The sequence below is a fragment of the Chelonia mydas genome, chromosome 10, assembly GCF_015237465.2.
Source record: "Chelonia mydas isolate rCheMyd1 chromosome 10, rCheMyd1.pri.v2, whole genome shotgun sequence".
Taxonomy (NCBI): Eukaryota; Metazoa; Chordata; order Testudines; family Cheloniidae; genus Chelonia; species Chelonia mydas.
Window position 1 is genome coordinate 9,349,016 of NC_051250.2, and position 15,507 is coordinate 9,364,522.

The window sequence follows — 15,507 nt, forward strand, 5'->3', positions numbered from 1 at the left end:
TGGTACCATATCGCACATTTGCAGCAAATTCAATCTTAATACAAAGACCTTTCACAGTTTTTGTAAGTTACCGTAACACTCCTTGGGTGGGTGAGTTAAAGGGCCATCTTTACCAATGATGGCAGCAAGAGCAGCTCCATTATGTCCACTGCCTTATGGGGGTGAATTTGCCCCTTAAATTCAATTTTAAATTGGAATCTGTTCTGGATGATTATTACTTGCCTGGTGCCAAAGGCACGTTAACAGTCCAGCATATGGACAATAGGGTCCAATTTTCCTTTGCCCTATGACCTCTTGGTGCTGCTTTCCCAGCATAAATGGGCCATAAAGTCAGCAGCTGTGCCCACTAGGAGTACCCCTAGTGTAAGCTGATATAACCAGCTGTAGGCCATGCCTTTTCACAGCCTGGGGTGTAGGGGATTTTCTAGGGGTACAGTTGGGGACAGGAACTCTGCTGCTGCCTGAGGCTACTCTAATTTAGCCTGGGGGACCAGGAAGGCCCATTGGACACCCCCAGAGTAAGCTGCCTTGGCCTTTAACCCCTTCCTGCACTGAGGGGGACCTCAGCTAGGCCAGAGAAGTGGCTCTAAGGTTCCTGTCCAGAAGACCTTGCCGTCTCAGGGCCCATTCGCAGCTGAGTGGCGTGTGGCCCCAGTGAAGGCCCGGCATTTCTTCCAGTAGCCAGCCCCCTGCAGCATTCGCAGGCTCAGGCTCTAGATAACCTCTTTTTCTCTGGAGTGCCGAGGCGGGGAGGTGATTTGAAGGGGACACCTGTGGGGCACCGGGCGCCACACGACCAAGCACGCCACGCTCCGTCGAGGGCGGCCAGGAATCGGTAGCAGACGGGTGGTGTGGGAGACAGTGAGACCCCCAGGCCCTGGCGAGCCACAGTGGCCTGGGCCCCCACAACCCTTCCCCCCCAGGAAAGAGGCTGGTGCACGGGCAGGACAGCAAGGCACGTTTCGTTATGAATCCACCCTGCATTGCTATGGCACTGAGCGTGGGCTCAAGCCTGGAAAGGAGCAGCCCTCCCCCACCCCTCCTGCTTCTCTCTCTCTCTCTCTTTTTTTTTTTTTTTTTTTCAAGAGGGGGAAAAAAAAAAAAACCCTGCTGCAATGTGCAAAGCGGCTCGGGAGAGGCAGCGGGCCGGCCAATCAGAAGGGCTAGCTCCGAAAGTTGCCTTTTATGGCTAGGGCGCTACCGCTCTGGTCACATAAAACCCGGCTCGCAACGCGGGCTGGAGTCGCTGTGAGCTCCCTCTGCACGCGCCACATTTCCCCCCCCAGCCGGCTGAGCCGCCTCTCTTCGCCTAGGGTTTAAACTTGCAACTTCCTCCAGGTAAGGGAAGGGGGGCAGGAGCCCTCCTCAGAGCCGCTTTCCTGGGGGGGCGCGCAGAGGACGGGCTGGGTTTCTGAGGGCCCCCTTCTTAGCTAGAGGCGAGGGGGGACTGGATTTCACTGCTCCTGCCCCATCGAAAAGCCCCCAAAGAGGGGCTGAATGCGGATGGCTTCCAGCTGAACGCTGCGGCTGTCTAATGCTGGGCCCCCCCCAGGGAAAGCCCTTGGAATGCTGTTGTGGGGTTGCTTTTTTTTCTTGCAAGATTTATGTAGGGGCTGCTCCTCTTCTGGGGAGAGGCTCGCTCCTTGGTGTGCAAAGCTAAAGTGCACAAACCAAAATGGGAAGGGCTGAGCATGGAGGGGCGCGATCTTCCTTGTCCACGGCCATAGCTGGAAGTGGGGATGGACTGCATGGTGAGCTTGCACAAAGGGGGGATGGATCCACGGATTCTTTTGCATGGCTGTGACCAGGGAAGGTTTGAACGGGCGGGGGGGCGTGCGGTGGAGTTTGCCTCCAGTTAATCTGAGTTTGTGGGTGTAGAGTGTCTCTTGGCTTGCAGTGTTGCTGAGACGGCTCTGGGGCTGTAATCTGGTTTGCTTGCTTCGGTGCCTAAGAGGGATTTGGTGTTGGAATAGAGGCTGGAGGAGGAAGGGAGTCCAAAGCTTTACATGGTTTAAGAAGGGGAGGGAAGTGGTGGGTTTGGTGGACCACTGTTGCTGCCCAAAAGAGGGGCTTGGGCGAGTGCCTCTCAGCCCCTTTTTCCCCCCAGGATTTGTCCAACCCCCTTTGAAAAGGGAGATCTGTTCGCTGCCCCATAGAGCTGGTAGGGTGTGACTCCAGAGCTGCTGCTTCCGGTGGCAGAAAGCCGGTTCTCCTATTGTATCAGCTCAGCACATGCTGGGCGAGGGTGGGGGAGGCAGAGGGAGGATCCTCCCTGCACAGGATGGGGAGGGGGGAAAGCCATGAATCAGTCTCCCGGCCCAGAGGCGGGGAGGAGGGGGTCTCTTTGTCTTGTTTCTGAGAGGTGGCTGCCTCTTTTCTCTCCCCCCCCTTGCACCACCCATCCATCCTATGCGGTGGTTACACTGGAGACTCCTTTTTCTTAGGGGGCTCTAAGGGGTGGGTGGATCCAGGAAGACTGATCTGAAACCTGATTCTGCTGAGGGCATTGTCCCTAGTGTCTGGGAAGGAGTGGGGTCCCGGTGGGTCTAGATGGCTAGTGTCTCTGGCCTTGGGGTGCAAATCAAGGGTTGTTCTGCCTGAGAGTAGGGGGAAGAGATGTGTTTTTTGTTTTTTTATATTGCTAGTTTGGTTTAAAATGCATTTTTAAAAAAACCAGGGACTCATCCCTGCCAAGCCTTGCTTCCCTCCCCAGACAGTGGGGTGAAGGAAATAGGTTCCCAGAGCAACCTTGTTAGGTTGGTACAAGGGGTGGGGGCAGGCACAGGTGGGGAGAATCTGAGTCTTCAGTTAACTGGTGGAGCTGCTGCTCTAAACCTGGCACTTTAGTCTCAGTGCTTACTGAGTTCTCCTTGCCAGAGTGTGTGTGAATTGCATAATAGCATTGTCTTAATCCTCTGTGGCATTGGCATCTTCATCAGTCTCTGAAGTGTAAAGGGTTTTGAGGCTGGTGGGGAACCTGCAATTAAACTTGGCCAGGTAATTAAATGTATATAAAGCAGGCTTCTTTCTTAGGGTTAGGTCAGTGGGAGACTATTTCAAAATGTATCTGTGAAAGCTACTGCAATTGTTTGCATGACTGGTCTAACTAGTCATAGAGCCAGTGTGCCCAACAGGGTGGGATCCAGGGACATGCTGCTTCTCTGAAGCAGGGTGTGGGTAACTTCCCCTTTTTAAACTGTTTCGGTTGTCCTCTTAACCCTGTGCTTCAGACACCCCTAGTGCTGGTACCAGGCACACTCCCTCTTGCAGGGAGTGGCCACAGCCATATGCCTCATTTGAAAAGGGAGGGGAGTGGCTTGTCTCCTTAATCAGTCCACCAAAAGCTGGCTCCATGCTGCACTGCTGGCTTCTTGCAAAGCTTGCTCTAACCATTGCCTTTTATGGTAATAATGTGAGACTAGAGCAGGGACTTCCTTTGTCCCAAATCTGTGCAAAGGCAAAATATGCAGTGCTTTGCACCCTCTAGTGGCTGAAAGGGAGAAGTCCAGCAGCTCGCAAACAGGAAGCGAGAAAGGAAATGGGTGGCGCAGAAGCAAATGGCTTAATCTTACTGCATGGGGTTTTCCTCCCAAACCATGAGACACTCGCTGCTATTACAAGTATTTTTTCCAGAAACCCTAGAGCATAGGGAGACTTCAGTAAACTAAAGGGCAGCGTCTGTTACCCAGCTAATCAAGCTTGCTGACGTTGTCTCCATTACTTTACAGTTCGCCATGGACGATGATATTGCTGCGCTCGTTGTTGACAACGGCTCCGGTATGTGCAAAGCCGGTTTTGCTGGGGATGATGCCCCTCGCGCTGTCTTTCCATCCATCGTTGGTCGCCCCAGACATCAGGTATGTAATGGAGTAGCACCTTGCCTGTCTTGTGCGATGAATCCTAAAGCTCAGAAGAAAACACTGCATAGTGTCTATGATCTCTATCCTCTGTGTACACACAGATGCATGGCTGTGTAGGAGCGAAAAGAAATGACCTAGCATGGTTCATCTTACTGTCAGCCAGTAAAACTTCCCATCTCTACTGGGATGGGGAAGTTCTGTACCTATGGCCTGACTTCCTAGGTCCTGTAACCTGAAGAGAACGCTAGCTGCCATGGCTGAGGAACAGGCCTGGGGTTTAGTCAGCCAATGGATTGTCTTCAGAGTTAGTGGATCAAGTTTGACTAATCGGCTCTGACTTTTCTCTCTCCAGGGTGTGATGGTTGGTATGGGCCAGAAAGACAGCTACGTTGGTGATGAAGCCCAAAGTAAAAGAGGTATCCTGACCCTGAAATACCCCATCGAACACGGTATTGTCACCAACTGGGATGACATGGAGAAGATCTGGCACCACACCTTCTACAATGAACTCAGAGTTGCCCCTGAGGAGCACCCTGTGCTGCTCACAGAGGCTCCCCTGAACCCCAAGGCCAACAGAGAGAAGATGACACAGGTGTGTAAGATGGCTTTGGTCCCCAGTCTCCATCATTTGGCTCCGGCTGACTTGAGAGCCGCTGGCCAGCATTCCTCCCTTGCGTGCTTTCATCTTTTTTCCTTTGCTATTCTCTACAGGGTTTTCCTTTCCTGACCTGAGTCTTCTCTTTGCTGGATCTTGACAGGTTTTATTTGCTCTTCCTAAGCTGGTTTTTCCTCTTGCTGACTTTAAACTAGCAACTCATTTAACTGCTGTTTCTAACGTGACACTAACCCATTCACCTGCCCTGAGTGACTTCTGTTATATAGCTTTCTAGAGCTTGTGAGAAAGCTAAGATGTGGATAGTAACAGTTGCTGTGTTGCAGCTGCATTAGTCCATATTTTCCATTCCTCTTTCCAAGGTTTGAGCTTGGGTTGGTGGGTTTGCTGTGAGCTCAGAGCTGATTGGTACAGTCTCCCATTCCAGAAGACCAAATCCTGAGTCTGCAGACGCCACACTCCGTAGCATAAGGACATTTGCATGACTTGCTGCAAACTGTTTCTTGTGAGTGCTGAGTGAGCCTCTTGGTCACATCCTGTCAACTTAACCTCTTTTCTTATGTCCACAGATCATGTTTGAGACCTTCAACACCCCAGCCATGTACGTAGCCATTCAGGCTGTGTTGTCCCTGTACGCCTCTGGTCGTACCACTGGTATTGTGATGGACTCTGGTGATGGTGTCACCCACACTGTGCCCATCTATGAAGGTTATGCCCTCCCCCACGCCATCCTCCGTCTGGATCTGGCTGGCCGTGATCTGACGGACTACCTCATGAAGATCCTGACAGAGAGAGGCTACAGTTTCACCACCACAGCCGAAAGGGAAATCGTGCGTGACATCAAGGAAAAGCTGTGCTACGTTGCTCTGGACTTCGAACAGGAGATGGCCACTGCTGCGTCTAGCTCTTCCCTGGAGAAGAGCTATGAACTCCCTGACGGTCAGGTGATCACCATTGGCAATGAGAGGTTCAGGTGCCCAGAAGCCCTCTTCCAGCCGTCTTTCTTGGGTAAGTCTCCATCGTGTAGGAGATGGTGGGATGGGCAAATTGTACCCACCAAGCTTTAGTGGTGAAGTCCTCTCCTCCCCCTGAAGTGACTCTGAATGGCCCATAGCTTACCACACAATGGGTCTAGAATAATTGTAAGTGTTAAGCCAAGCAAGAGATCTCTTCTTGGCTGAAAGTAGCACGTGCCCCTATCCAGTGCTGGATTCTGCATGATGTATGCTTGAGGCAGTCTTAGTGCGTGCTAAATTACACTATTTTAGGTTGTGATTTGCTAGTTGGTATCTTACTGACCTTAGTACTGCCTCCTTCCTCCTAGGTATGGAATCCTGTGGCATCCATGAAACTACCTTCAACTCCATCATGAAATGCGATGTGGATATCCGTAAAGACCTGTACGCCAACACCGTGCTGTCTGGTGGTACCACCATGTACCCAGGCATTGCTGACAGAATGCAGAAGGAGATCACAGCCCTGGCACCTAGCACAATGAAAATTAAGGTATGTTGGAGACCCCAGAACTTATGCTCTCTGCTCATGTTCCAGCAGTGGGTGGGGTTGTCCTAATTAAGAGTTAGGTCCCTGGGATGAAAGAAGAGTTCAAATCATAGATCTTAGATGGTATTTTGTTGACAGTGGTACCACAATTTCTAGGGCAGGTGATGTTAGTACCACCATGTGAATAGTCTTCCTTGGCCAGAAGCACTGGTACAAATGGGCTGACAAAGAATACCGTTCTTCACTTGAACATATGTAGGACGTTGCCACTCAAACATTGTTCACCATTAATGCCATATGGTGGCGAAAAGTGAATTCAGGCTACTGTTGGTCTTTTAATGTGGCAAATCTAGTGGCTTGCAACAGGCCTGGTCTTAATCGTTATTTAGTGAAGCAAAGGTTTTCATTAAGTTACAGAAGCACTTCGGGAGGGGTGTGCCCAATTGGATATCACCCAAACTGATCCAGCTCGAATAGCATCGGTGGTGGTGGTGGTTGGCAACTGATACAAGCATTTAACTTTCTTGTCTCCTACAGATCATTGCCCCCCCTGAGCGCAAGTACTCTGTCTGGATTGGTGGCTCCATCCTTGCCTCTCTGTCCACCTTCCAGCAGATGTGGATCAGCAAGCAGGAGTACGATGAATCCGGACCATCCATTGTCCACCGCAAATGCTTTTAAACCGGACTGTTACCACATCCCACCTTTGATAAAACCCATAATTGCGCATAAAACAAGATGAGATTGGCATGGCTTTATTTGTTTTTTTTGGCGCTTGACTCAGGATTTAAAAACTGGAATGGTGAAGGTGACAGCAGCAGTCTTAACGTGTTGGCGCGAACGTCCCCAAAGTTCTACAATGCATCAGGACTTTGATTGTACATTTGTTTTTTAATAGTCATTCCAAATATTGCATAATGCATTGTTACAGGAAGTTACTTGCCTCTGTGGAGGCAGCAGCCCAGCTTGAAGGAGCTAATGCCATAACTGGTATTAGAGTAATGCTTGTCGGTAAATTATGTAACCCAACAAGTGTCTTTTTTTGTATCTGCCGCCTTAAAACAAAACACACTTGATCCTTTCTTTGATTTTTGTCAAGCAAACGGGCTGTGTTCCCCAATTCTAGATGTGAATGAAGGCTTTACAGTGCCCCTTGAGAGTCCAATGAGAAGTGGTGCCAGTATGTGGGGGAGGGGAGGGGCTACCTGTACACTGACTTAAGACCAGTTCAAATAAAAGTGCACACAATAGAGGCTTGGCTGGTGTTGACTCTTTTCTCACTTCACTGCACACATGGATCATGTCCAGCTACTGGGTTTGGGGAGAACACCCATTCCCAGCCGGGGTGAGGTTGGGTGGGAAGGCAAGCTCAAGATGTGGTGCAGAGCTCAAACACTGGCTGCACCTACTCCAGAGCCTACAGCAAGAGCAAGTCTCTCCTGGAACCTTCTCTGCTTCATTCCTTGGATCCTACCAAAGGCCAGTCCTGAGCCATTAGGTGCCACTGGGCTAAAGCAGGCAGACTTCAGCAGGGGTGACCAGTTTGTGTCCTTAAACTGTGTATGTACCCCCTGTTCTGCTTCCACTTCCATCTGCTTGCTCCTAGAAGAATCCAAGCAGAGATGGCCAATACTGTCATAGTGAAATTAAAGCAATCCTCCTCCTGGCACATTGTGGGGAGGAGGAAGAAGGGTGTGGGTAGGTCTGCTACAGCCAAAAAGCAGTAGAGGCATGTTGGTGCAGCTCTGACTTAGTTGCTGTCACACTGAATCTCTCCTGTTGTGCACTCCGATCTGTAAGGGGCAGAATAGTTTCCTTGTGGGGTTAAAGGGCTGCTTAAACCCAGCAGCCAGGAATGGACCAGATCTGACTTCATTTCCCTTCCGTTCACTACACTTCTCTCCACTTGCAACTCCCTAGTTGCCCTAGGACACAGATGACGGTGTAGTGCAGAACTGGGCACCCACACCTCCAACTGCAGGTTGCTGAAGCGCTCTGAAAATCAAGCAGGGAGATAATGACATGAGCAGGCTCCCCAGCAAGCTCATGCCAGAAGCGAGGGAGAGGTTGGAAGAAGAGTTGCTGCAGTAGCTCTCTGCCTGCCCTACACTATAGTAATAAGATGTAACCCTGGGGACTCTGACTCTGATCTTGTGTGGGGTGAGTACTGCCAGGGGTGCAGTGATGTGCCCCGAGCAGAACTGAAGTCTGTCGCAATGCACTTGTAAGATTAAAAATTCCATCAATCAATTACATGCTCCTATCCATGCTAAAACTACCCAGGAATCTGGTACCTAGCATAATTAAACCCTCATTGTTTATAAGCAAAACTGATTGATAGAAGCTACATTAATGCCTCTGCTAACTGCCTTTTGCAGATAATCTGCTGCATACCTCTTGGCTTGGCAATGTAAGAGTAGATACATGAAGCCCCTTCATGCTTAATCCTAGCTTTAGTGACTGTCCAGGCTTGCAAACACTAGTTTCCCTTTTGTCTGATGTAACCATTTCTAAGGAAGTCAATAGCAAAACTCTCAGGGAAGTAGGGGTTTTAGTTATAGAGCAACCAAACTGGGCTAGGCATAGCCCTGCTATAAAGAGCCATCCATTTAAAAGGATGGCATTGAGACAAGGGAGAGATATAAAGGCCATGTAATTGGCTGGTATAGAGACCCCAACAGAGATCAAGGCCCAATTATTTTGGGTACTGTGCAAACAACCCCTGGGCCAAAGAACTTGCCTAAACAAACAAGACAGGCACAGGGTGAATTGGCTTACCCAGGGTTTCTTTAGTCACTGCAGCCTCTCCACTACATACACTGTGAGGTCTGTATTAACTTTTATTTTTTTTACACTATAGGTAGCCTTCAGGGATTCAAAGGAGGACGTTCCAGCATGAACAACGGCACAGCTCTGTGGGGTCAGGCCCTCACCTCTCTCATCCAGTTGAGAGCAGCTGACTAGAAACTGAAGCTGATCCAGTCTCTGTAATGATTTTCCAAGGCTTTTATAGCCTACCAGCACTGATCACCCTTTAAAACAGAATGAAGGCAGGAACCAGTCTGAGGCTAAAATTCAATCTTTATCTGGTTTCAGAGTAGCAGCCATGTTAGTCTGTATCCGCAAAAAGAAAAGGAGGACTTGTGGCACCTTAGAGACTAACAAATTTATTTGAGCATAAGCTTTCTTTATCTGCTCTTTCAGCCTTGTCCTGATTTGCCTAGCTATCAAGCTGCCTATAAACCATCTCTCAGCTTGCAGACCAATGCATTCTGTCTCCATGAATGGCAGTGTATTAACGATGGGAGCTCAGCTTATTTTTGGGTCTGCTGGTCTGTCACCCTATTAATATATACTTACAGAAACTCTGTTTCCAAACGTGTTCGGGGGATAGAGGATGAGCTAAACCCATGTCTCTTAGCTTGTCCTTAAAGCGTGGTGATGCCACAGAGCTCGTGTATAAAAGTCGAGCTCCTGCTTTCCTTTCTGACTGAAGAAGTTGCTGTTGAAATGGTGGTTGTGATACAAATGGAAGATTGTGACATAAGAGGTGCAGGGGATAGAAACAGAAGGAGGCAGCTTATTTATGAAGATGTAAGTGGCCAGGCAACTATCCTCAGCAGTAACAGACGCAGGAAGAGCATATATACATATAGCGATGTAACAAAACAGGGGAATTGTTTCACTAGAGGATGTTTTTTGTAAGGTGGCAGCGCTTGTGTTTCCTGCTTCCGAGGGCTGGTCAGTGAGGTCAGGGTTAGCAAAGTGGTTTGGGAAATGCTTTTGCAAGGGCTTCTCTGATTCCTTTCCCTTGCAGCTACAGTCAACCGACCAGTGAAGTGCACATGCTTCTTACAAAGTTCTTCTGGTATGGCGTATCGCCTTGGCTACCCAAGAACTTCATGCGTTATGCCATGTCGAAGCAACATAGAATCATAGAATATCAGGTTGGAAGGGACCTCAGGAGGTCATCTAGTCCAACCCCCTGCTCAAAGCAGGACCAATCCCCAATTTTTGCCCCAGATCCCTAAATGGCCCCCTCAAGGATTGAACGCACAACCCTGGGTTTAGCAGGCCAATGCTGTATAGATTCTTATTAGGTTCCTTGGATAAGGCTTGGTAATTGTGTCTCTTAGTGATTACATGCTGGAGAAAAGAATTTTGTGTCACCCTGGGGAAAACATTACTCACTACTCAGGACTCTGAACTCCTGGGGTGTTTTCCTTTAGTGAGCAAGGGGATGTTTTTTATACACAGTCATCTTTTCCTAATGCTAATTAGTGTTGAGCTAGATCTGGGAGTTTATTTCTAGCCATTTCATAGGCTTGGGGGTAATATTTCTTTCCACTGACTCTAGCCCCACTGAATCACTGGCCACTGGAAAAATGCGTGTCCTTAATCAAAAGTCGTCCTGCACCGTGCACTGGTTGTGGCAGAGGCCTGGGAGTCAGGAGATGTTGACGTTATACCCTCTGCTCCCACTGACTCACTGTGACCAGGCGCAAGTTCACAATCGCTGTCCTGCTTCTCTCGGCTGTAAATTAGAGAGAACGATACCCACCGTGGTAGAGTGGCCGTGAGCTCCTTAGAAGAAAGAGGCTATGGAAGGGCAATGTGTTATTTCCATCATTGCGTGAGTTTGTCAGTGAACCACGACATGGATTCAGTGCTACATATAGTATATTTATTCATCAAATATATTTGCATTTCAAATAAGGCCCTCAGCTTCCCAGATGGGGGAGTCCCTCTTGTTCCAGTCTCTGCTTTCTCACTTTATACCTAGCTGGGCCTTCTGACCCTGGTCACTGATCAGTGAAGAGGTGCTCCTCACGTAATGCTGCTGGGACTTCCTCAGCATACACACAATACAGAATCCAAGTGAATCCCTTTTTTCTTTGGCCATTGGGTAAGTCGATTTCTCAGCCATACCCGGTATGTGTGTCAGTATTGTGGGTGCCAGTGACTAGGATCCACCCTCATTTGGATTTTTTAGGGGATTTTTCCATATCCTTCTGAAAGGCCCAAGAATTCCCATTTGTCTTAGCTTCACCTTCCTCAACTGTCTCTGAGACACCATGTCATGGGTTTAATCCTCAGCCATCTAGCCTTAACTCAACTTCCCAGTCAATGCCACACTTCATTTGATTGGGAGAAGAAGGCTAATTGGGCCCAGACTTACCTGATTTTTCGTCCTTCTCCACGGAGAGTGCTCAACTTTCACTAGTGATCTAGACAGACACCAGCAGCAAGATGTAATCAGCTTGGGAACAAGGAAGTCCCCTCACCGATCAGCTTACGGATGCAAGCTATCAAAACAGATTAGTGATGTCCTTGGTAAAGGAGATTGTTTCTTCTTTTGGGATTTAGCTCCTGCATTAATTGATCATCAGCCTCCTTACTTTTCAATGTTTCCCAACCGCCTGGAATATTATTGGGTGTCACCAGATGGCGCTGTTACAGACGGCCTTACAAGCTCTAGTTAACAGAAAGTATAGCTAGTTATACTGCAGAGAAATGCTTATCCTTAGTGGTGGTGCAATTCTTTTTAGCAGCTGTGTGTAGCACCAGTGAAGGTGCAGAGCTGTTGGCTCCAGGTTAAACTCATGCAAACAAACTAAGCTATCGTATGGTGTCAATGCATTACATGCCCCCGTTGGGAAAAGTCTATTGTCAAGCAGCAGATAAAGAATGTTTTGACTGGGATTTTGTCATTGAAATGGGTTGTAAATATTTGTGCTCAGAGGAAGAGTTCCATGTTCTGAAGCAAGTGGTGTGTCTGTTTTTTTGCAAAGTGGCTGCTAAACTACATTATATAGTTGCTAGACATGGCATTGTGCTCTGGCTGGCCCCCTACCGCCCATAATTCCCAAGTAGGTGGCAAACTAGTGCTGAGAGGAATGGGGCCATATCATATGCTATTATAGCTATTCTGACTTTCATTGCAATGCATGGCCATCACCGGGGAGATTGCTGTATTTTACAGCCACACCCAGCATGCCTAAATTACACTGGGAGCCTTAATGGTCCCTGTAGCAGCCACATTTACATTCCCTCCATCTTCACCTTCTGGAGGCACAGAACAGGCGCTGCCCTCCAGGTGTTTTACGCCTATCATGCTGGCCCTGTTGTTTTAGTTGTTTATTTTGCCTGTATTTTACATTGGAAATTCAGGTCTTGTCTACTCTTTTTTCCTGAAAAATTATATGGATGACTAGAGAATGGGCAGGTAAGCGATCTCACCCATACTAAGCAAGTCATTCCTGATTGAGGGGCCTGTGTGATTGTTATTTAGATTTTAAAATATCCTTTTGGTTTGGTTTTGATAACTTCTATTTAACTCCAGCACCTGCCAAACAGTGAACATAAAACATGACTTGTAAAAGATGCTACGCTCTTTACCATCAAACAATCAAGGGTTGAAAGAGCTCTCACTCCATCGCTCTGGGCCCTCCAAGGGACACTGCTAGCAAAACAGGTATGACAAGACTTAAGGCTCCTGATATTTCTAAGTTTAAAAATAGGTGCACCCCCCCCAGTCTTTTAAAGCCTGGTTCATGACTTCAGAGAGAAACAGAGCAACTACTCGTTTTTGTCCTTTCTAGGTCATCTTTAAGGACCCCTTTATATGAAAACAAAATCTAAAACCATACATGTAGCTACAGAAAATCCATCATTTTGGTGGCTTCTGTACTTGAGATTCTGCCATCAGTACCCAGCAATGCAAATGAGGTAACTTGCACACTCCATCTGTTTGAAACTGTAATATAACTTTCCTGGGTGAGTTATCAGCAGTGGGGATTGAACCCTATAACTCTGAATCTTAAAGGGTCAGCTGCTGCACCTTGTGCTAAAGAGGTGTTTCTGTTAGCTGATGCTATAGAATATAAGAAGAGCCGTACGGGTCAGACCAATGGTCCATCTAGCCCAGTATCCTGCCTTCTGACAGTGCCAATGCCAGGTGGCTCAGAGAGAATCAACAGAATAAGGCAATTCTGAGTGCTTTATCCCCTATCATCCAATTCCAGATTCTAGCAGTTGGAAGTTTAGGAACACCTTGAACATGGGCTTGCGTCCCTGATCATTTTGGCTAATAGCTGGTGATAGAAATGAACTTATCTAATTCTTTTCTAAATCCAGTTATACTTTGGCCTTCACAACATCCCCTGGCAATGAGTTCCACAGGTTGACGGTGCACTGTGTGAAGAAATGCTTCCTTATGTTTGTTTTAAACTTGCTGCCTATCGATTTCACTGGGTGACCCCTAGTTCTTGTGTTATGTGACAAGGTAAATAGCACTTCCCTATTCACTTTCTCCACACCATGCATGATTTTATAGACCTCCATCATATTCCTCCCCCCCTTAGTCATCTGTTTTCTAAACTGAACAGCTCCAGTCTTTTTAATCTCTCCTCATATGGAAGCTGTTCCATACCCTTAATCATTTTTGTTGCCCTTCTCTGTACCGTTTCCAATTCTAATATATCTTTTTTGAGATGGGGCAACCACAACAGCACACGGTATTCAAGACTTATCAACCTCTGCACGTGGCCCAGTCACCACAAGAAGGGGACAAAATGCCACACCAAGTCGGCGTGGGTTACAAAAGTAGGGTGAGCTCTACCTTAGCTTTCTTTGTTTACACTTGAGATTTGCCTCAGTGCAGCTGCTACGCTTGCTGGATCAGGGATAATTCCAAATATTGGCAAGGCCTTTGCCTTCCCTCCTGAAAATGGATCCTGATGGAAGCCATCGAATGAACAAATTCATTTGGGAAAACAAAACTGCAATGCCCTGCAAAGCTAGATGTGTTAATAGTCAAACTTCATTTGAATACACCAATCAGAACAGGAAGCAAGGGCCGCCCGGTGACTCATAGGCGGAGCCGGAATTGTGCTGGAGGGATCGGTAACTGCTGCCAAGGGTCATTTTCGATGACTTCTCAGGGGGTTGATTGACATTTGCAATGCTGAGTCGTGGTTTTGAATTATGCTAGGAGTTTGTGAGCAACCTCTCGGTCTGTTTGGAGCTAAAGTCTAAGATGGAGTATCACTTGTGGATCAAAGTAGAGCGAGTTGCTGCCTTGCTCAAAGCAAACCACATCGGAACGGATCCGTTTGCTGTGGATGGGAGACATGGGCTTTGGGGCTCGCTTTTCATAGCCCAGGCGCTGTTACCTGACACCATTTAAGATATATTTTAAAAAAATTTCACTGCCCCCCTTGCAATGTTTCTGGGCACAGATACAGTGAAATTTGTGGTTTTGTCATGGTCATTCACTATATATTTGCACAGTGCCTAACTCAATGAGGCAATGAAGTGACTGCCTCTTAGCGGTATCACAACATACATGTTTAATAATAATAATACATTCAGCTAAATACACAATAAGAAGGTTCTCTTACATGCATTGACCCATGAGGATGGATTCTTGTCTAGGTTTTACTGCTCAAAAATTATTTTAAACAATATAGAGGTAACTAACTGAAGTCAAATTAAATCTAAAGAAACTTAACCCTACAATCAGCTGTATGCAGTCTGTATATCCCATTTTCCTATGTGTCTATTTTTATTTCACTTGATATTGATTGAATGCATTCCCATTCATAATACTATTGTTTTTGTGTAATGTGATAGCACATAGAGGCATCTCACAATGTAAGGCCATGACCCTGCTGCTTGATCCACACAAACTGCACGATCCGACTGCAGGGTTGAGGCTTAATTAATTAATAAATGCTTGAAGTGTTGTCCTCTGTTTGCAACAGGGTACAATAAATGCTTTCAATGAGGGAGTAGCCTGTGATAGCAGATAGACAGGCCTTCAGGCAAAGTCCTATACAATTTAATAGGGCTGAATCCAATATGAAGCTGCAGAAATTTCACAGGGTTCTATAGACACGAAGCTGAAACCAGCGTTACCAACTCTTATGAGTGTATCACGAATCTCACCATATTTGCTGCTTGTCCTAAAGTCCCAGCTCTTGGAGTCATGGGATTATGCAACAACCCTGGCTTTCATTTAAAAAAAGAGTAAATTATTAGCTGTGATAAATGCTTGAAAACGTGATTTCCTAATGGCTCAGAAACTGGAAGGAAAGTTAAAAGACCCCCTCCCCCAGATATTACTTTAATAACATATCTTGCTTTCTAAACCAAGTTTATGGGTTTTTTTTGGCACCTGACTCATGTTTCTTGGGGTTGGCAACAGTGAAAACCCTATGACTGTTGTATGGAACGATGAGATCTTTTCTACAGGGAGGTTTTGCTGGCCCAGGCTATCAGGACCTATGGCAGAGAGTCTAGAGATGATTCTCCGTGTAATCTCATATCATGGCTCAAAGAACGTTTGGAAAAATTGCCATAAAGGATCAGGGATTGCCCAGTGCCACTCCCAACATGACGGCTAGGAAGGGGGGCGAGAGCCACTGCCACACTCAAGATGGCGGCACGAATGAGCGGCCATGCCACTCCCAATATGGCGGCAAAAGGATGGCGCCACTCCCAAGATGAAGGCGAGGGGGAGGGGGCTGG

The 15,507-nt window shown here is 47.4% G+C and overlaps 1 protein-coding gene across 2 annotated transcripts; it reads left to right on the forward strand.

Moving 5' to 3' along the window:
* Positions 1-1,195: 1,195 nt before the first annotated feature.
* Positions 1,196-7,228, forward strand: ACTB (actin beta). Of its 2 annotated transcripts, none has more exons than XM_027825165.3 (6): positions 1,196-1,338; positions 3,729-3,857; positions 4,213-4,452; positions 5,043-5,481; positions 5,798-5,979; positions 6,514-7,228. In XM_027825165.3, exons 2-6 carry the CDS (start codon positions 3,735-3,737, stop codon positions 6,655-6,657), a joined length of 1,128 nt encoding a protein of 375 aa, XP_027680966.1. In that variant the 5' UTR covers positions 1,196-1,338; positions 3,729-3,734; the 3' UTR covers positions 6,658-7,228. The 2 variants fall into 2 exon arrangements, with proteins under 2 accessions (XP_027680966.1, XP_043380365.1); XM_043524430.1 differs by having other exon boundaries at positions 1,248-1,751.
* The last annotated feature ends 8,279 nt before the right edge of the window (positions 7,229-15,507 follow it).

What these genes read in the sequence shown, in the direction of transcription:
- ACTB (XM_043524430.1), top strand. An exon ending in TTGGTCGCCCCAGACATCAG is followed by an intron (nt 3,858 to 4,212) that starts GTATGTAATGGA and finishes TTCTCTCTCCAG; the next exon opens with GGTGTGATGGTTGGTATGGG. An exon ending in CTTCCAGCCGTCTTTCTTGG is followed by an intron (nt 5,482 to 5,797) that starts GTAAGTCTCCAT and finishes CCTTCCTCCTAG; the next exon opens with GTATGGAATCCTGTGGCATC.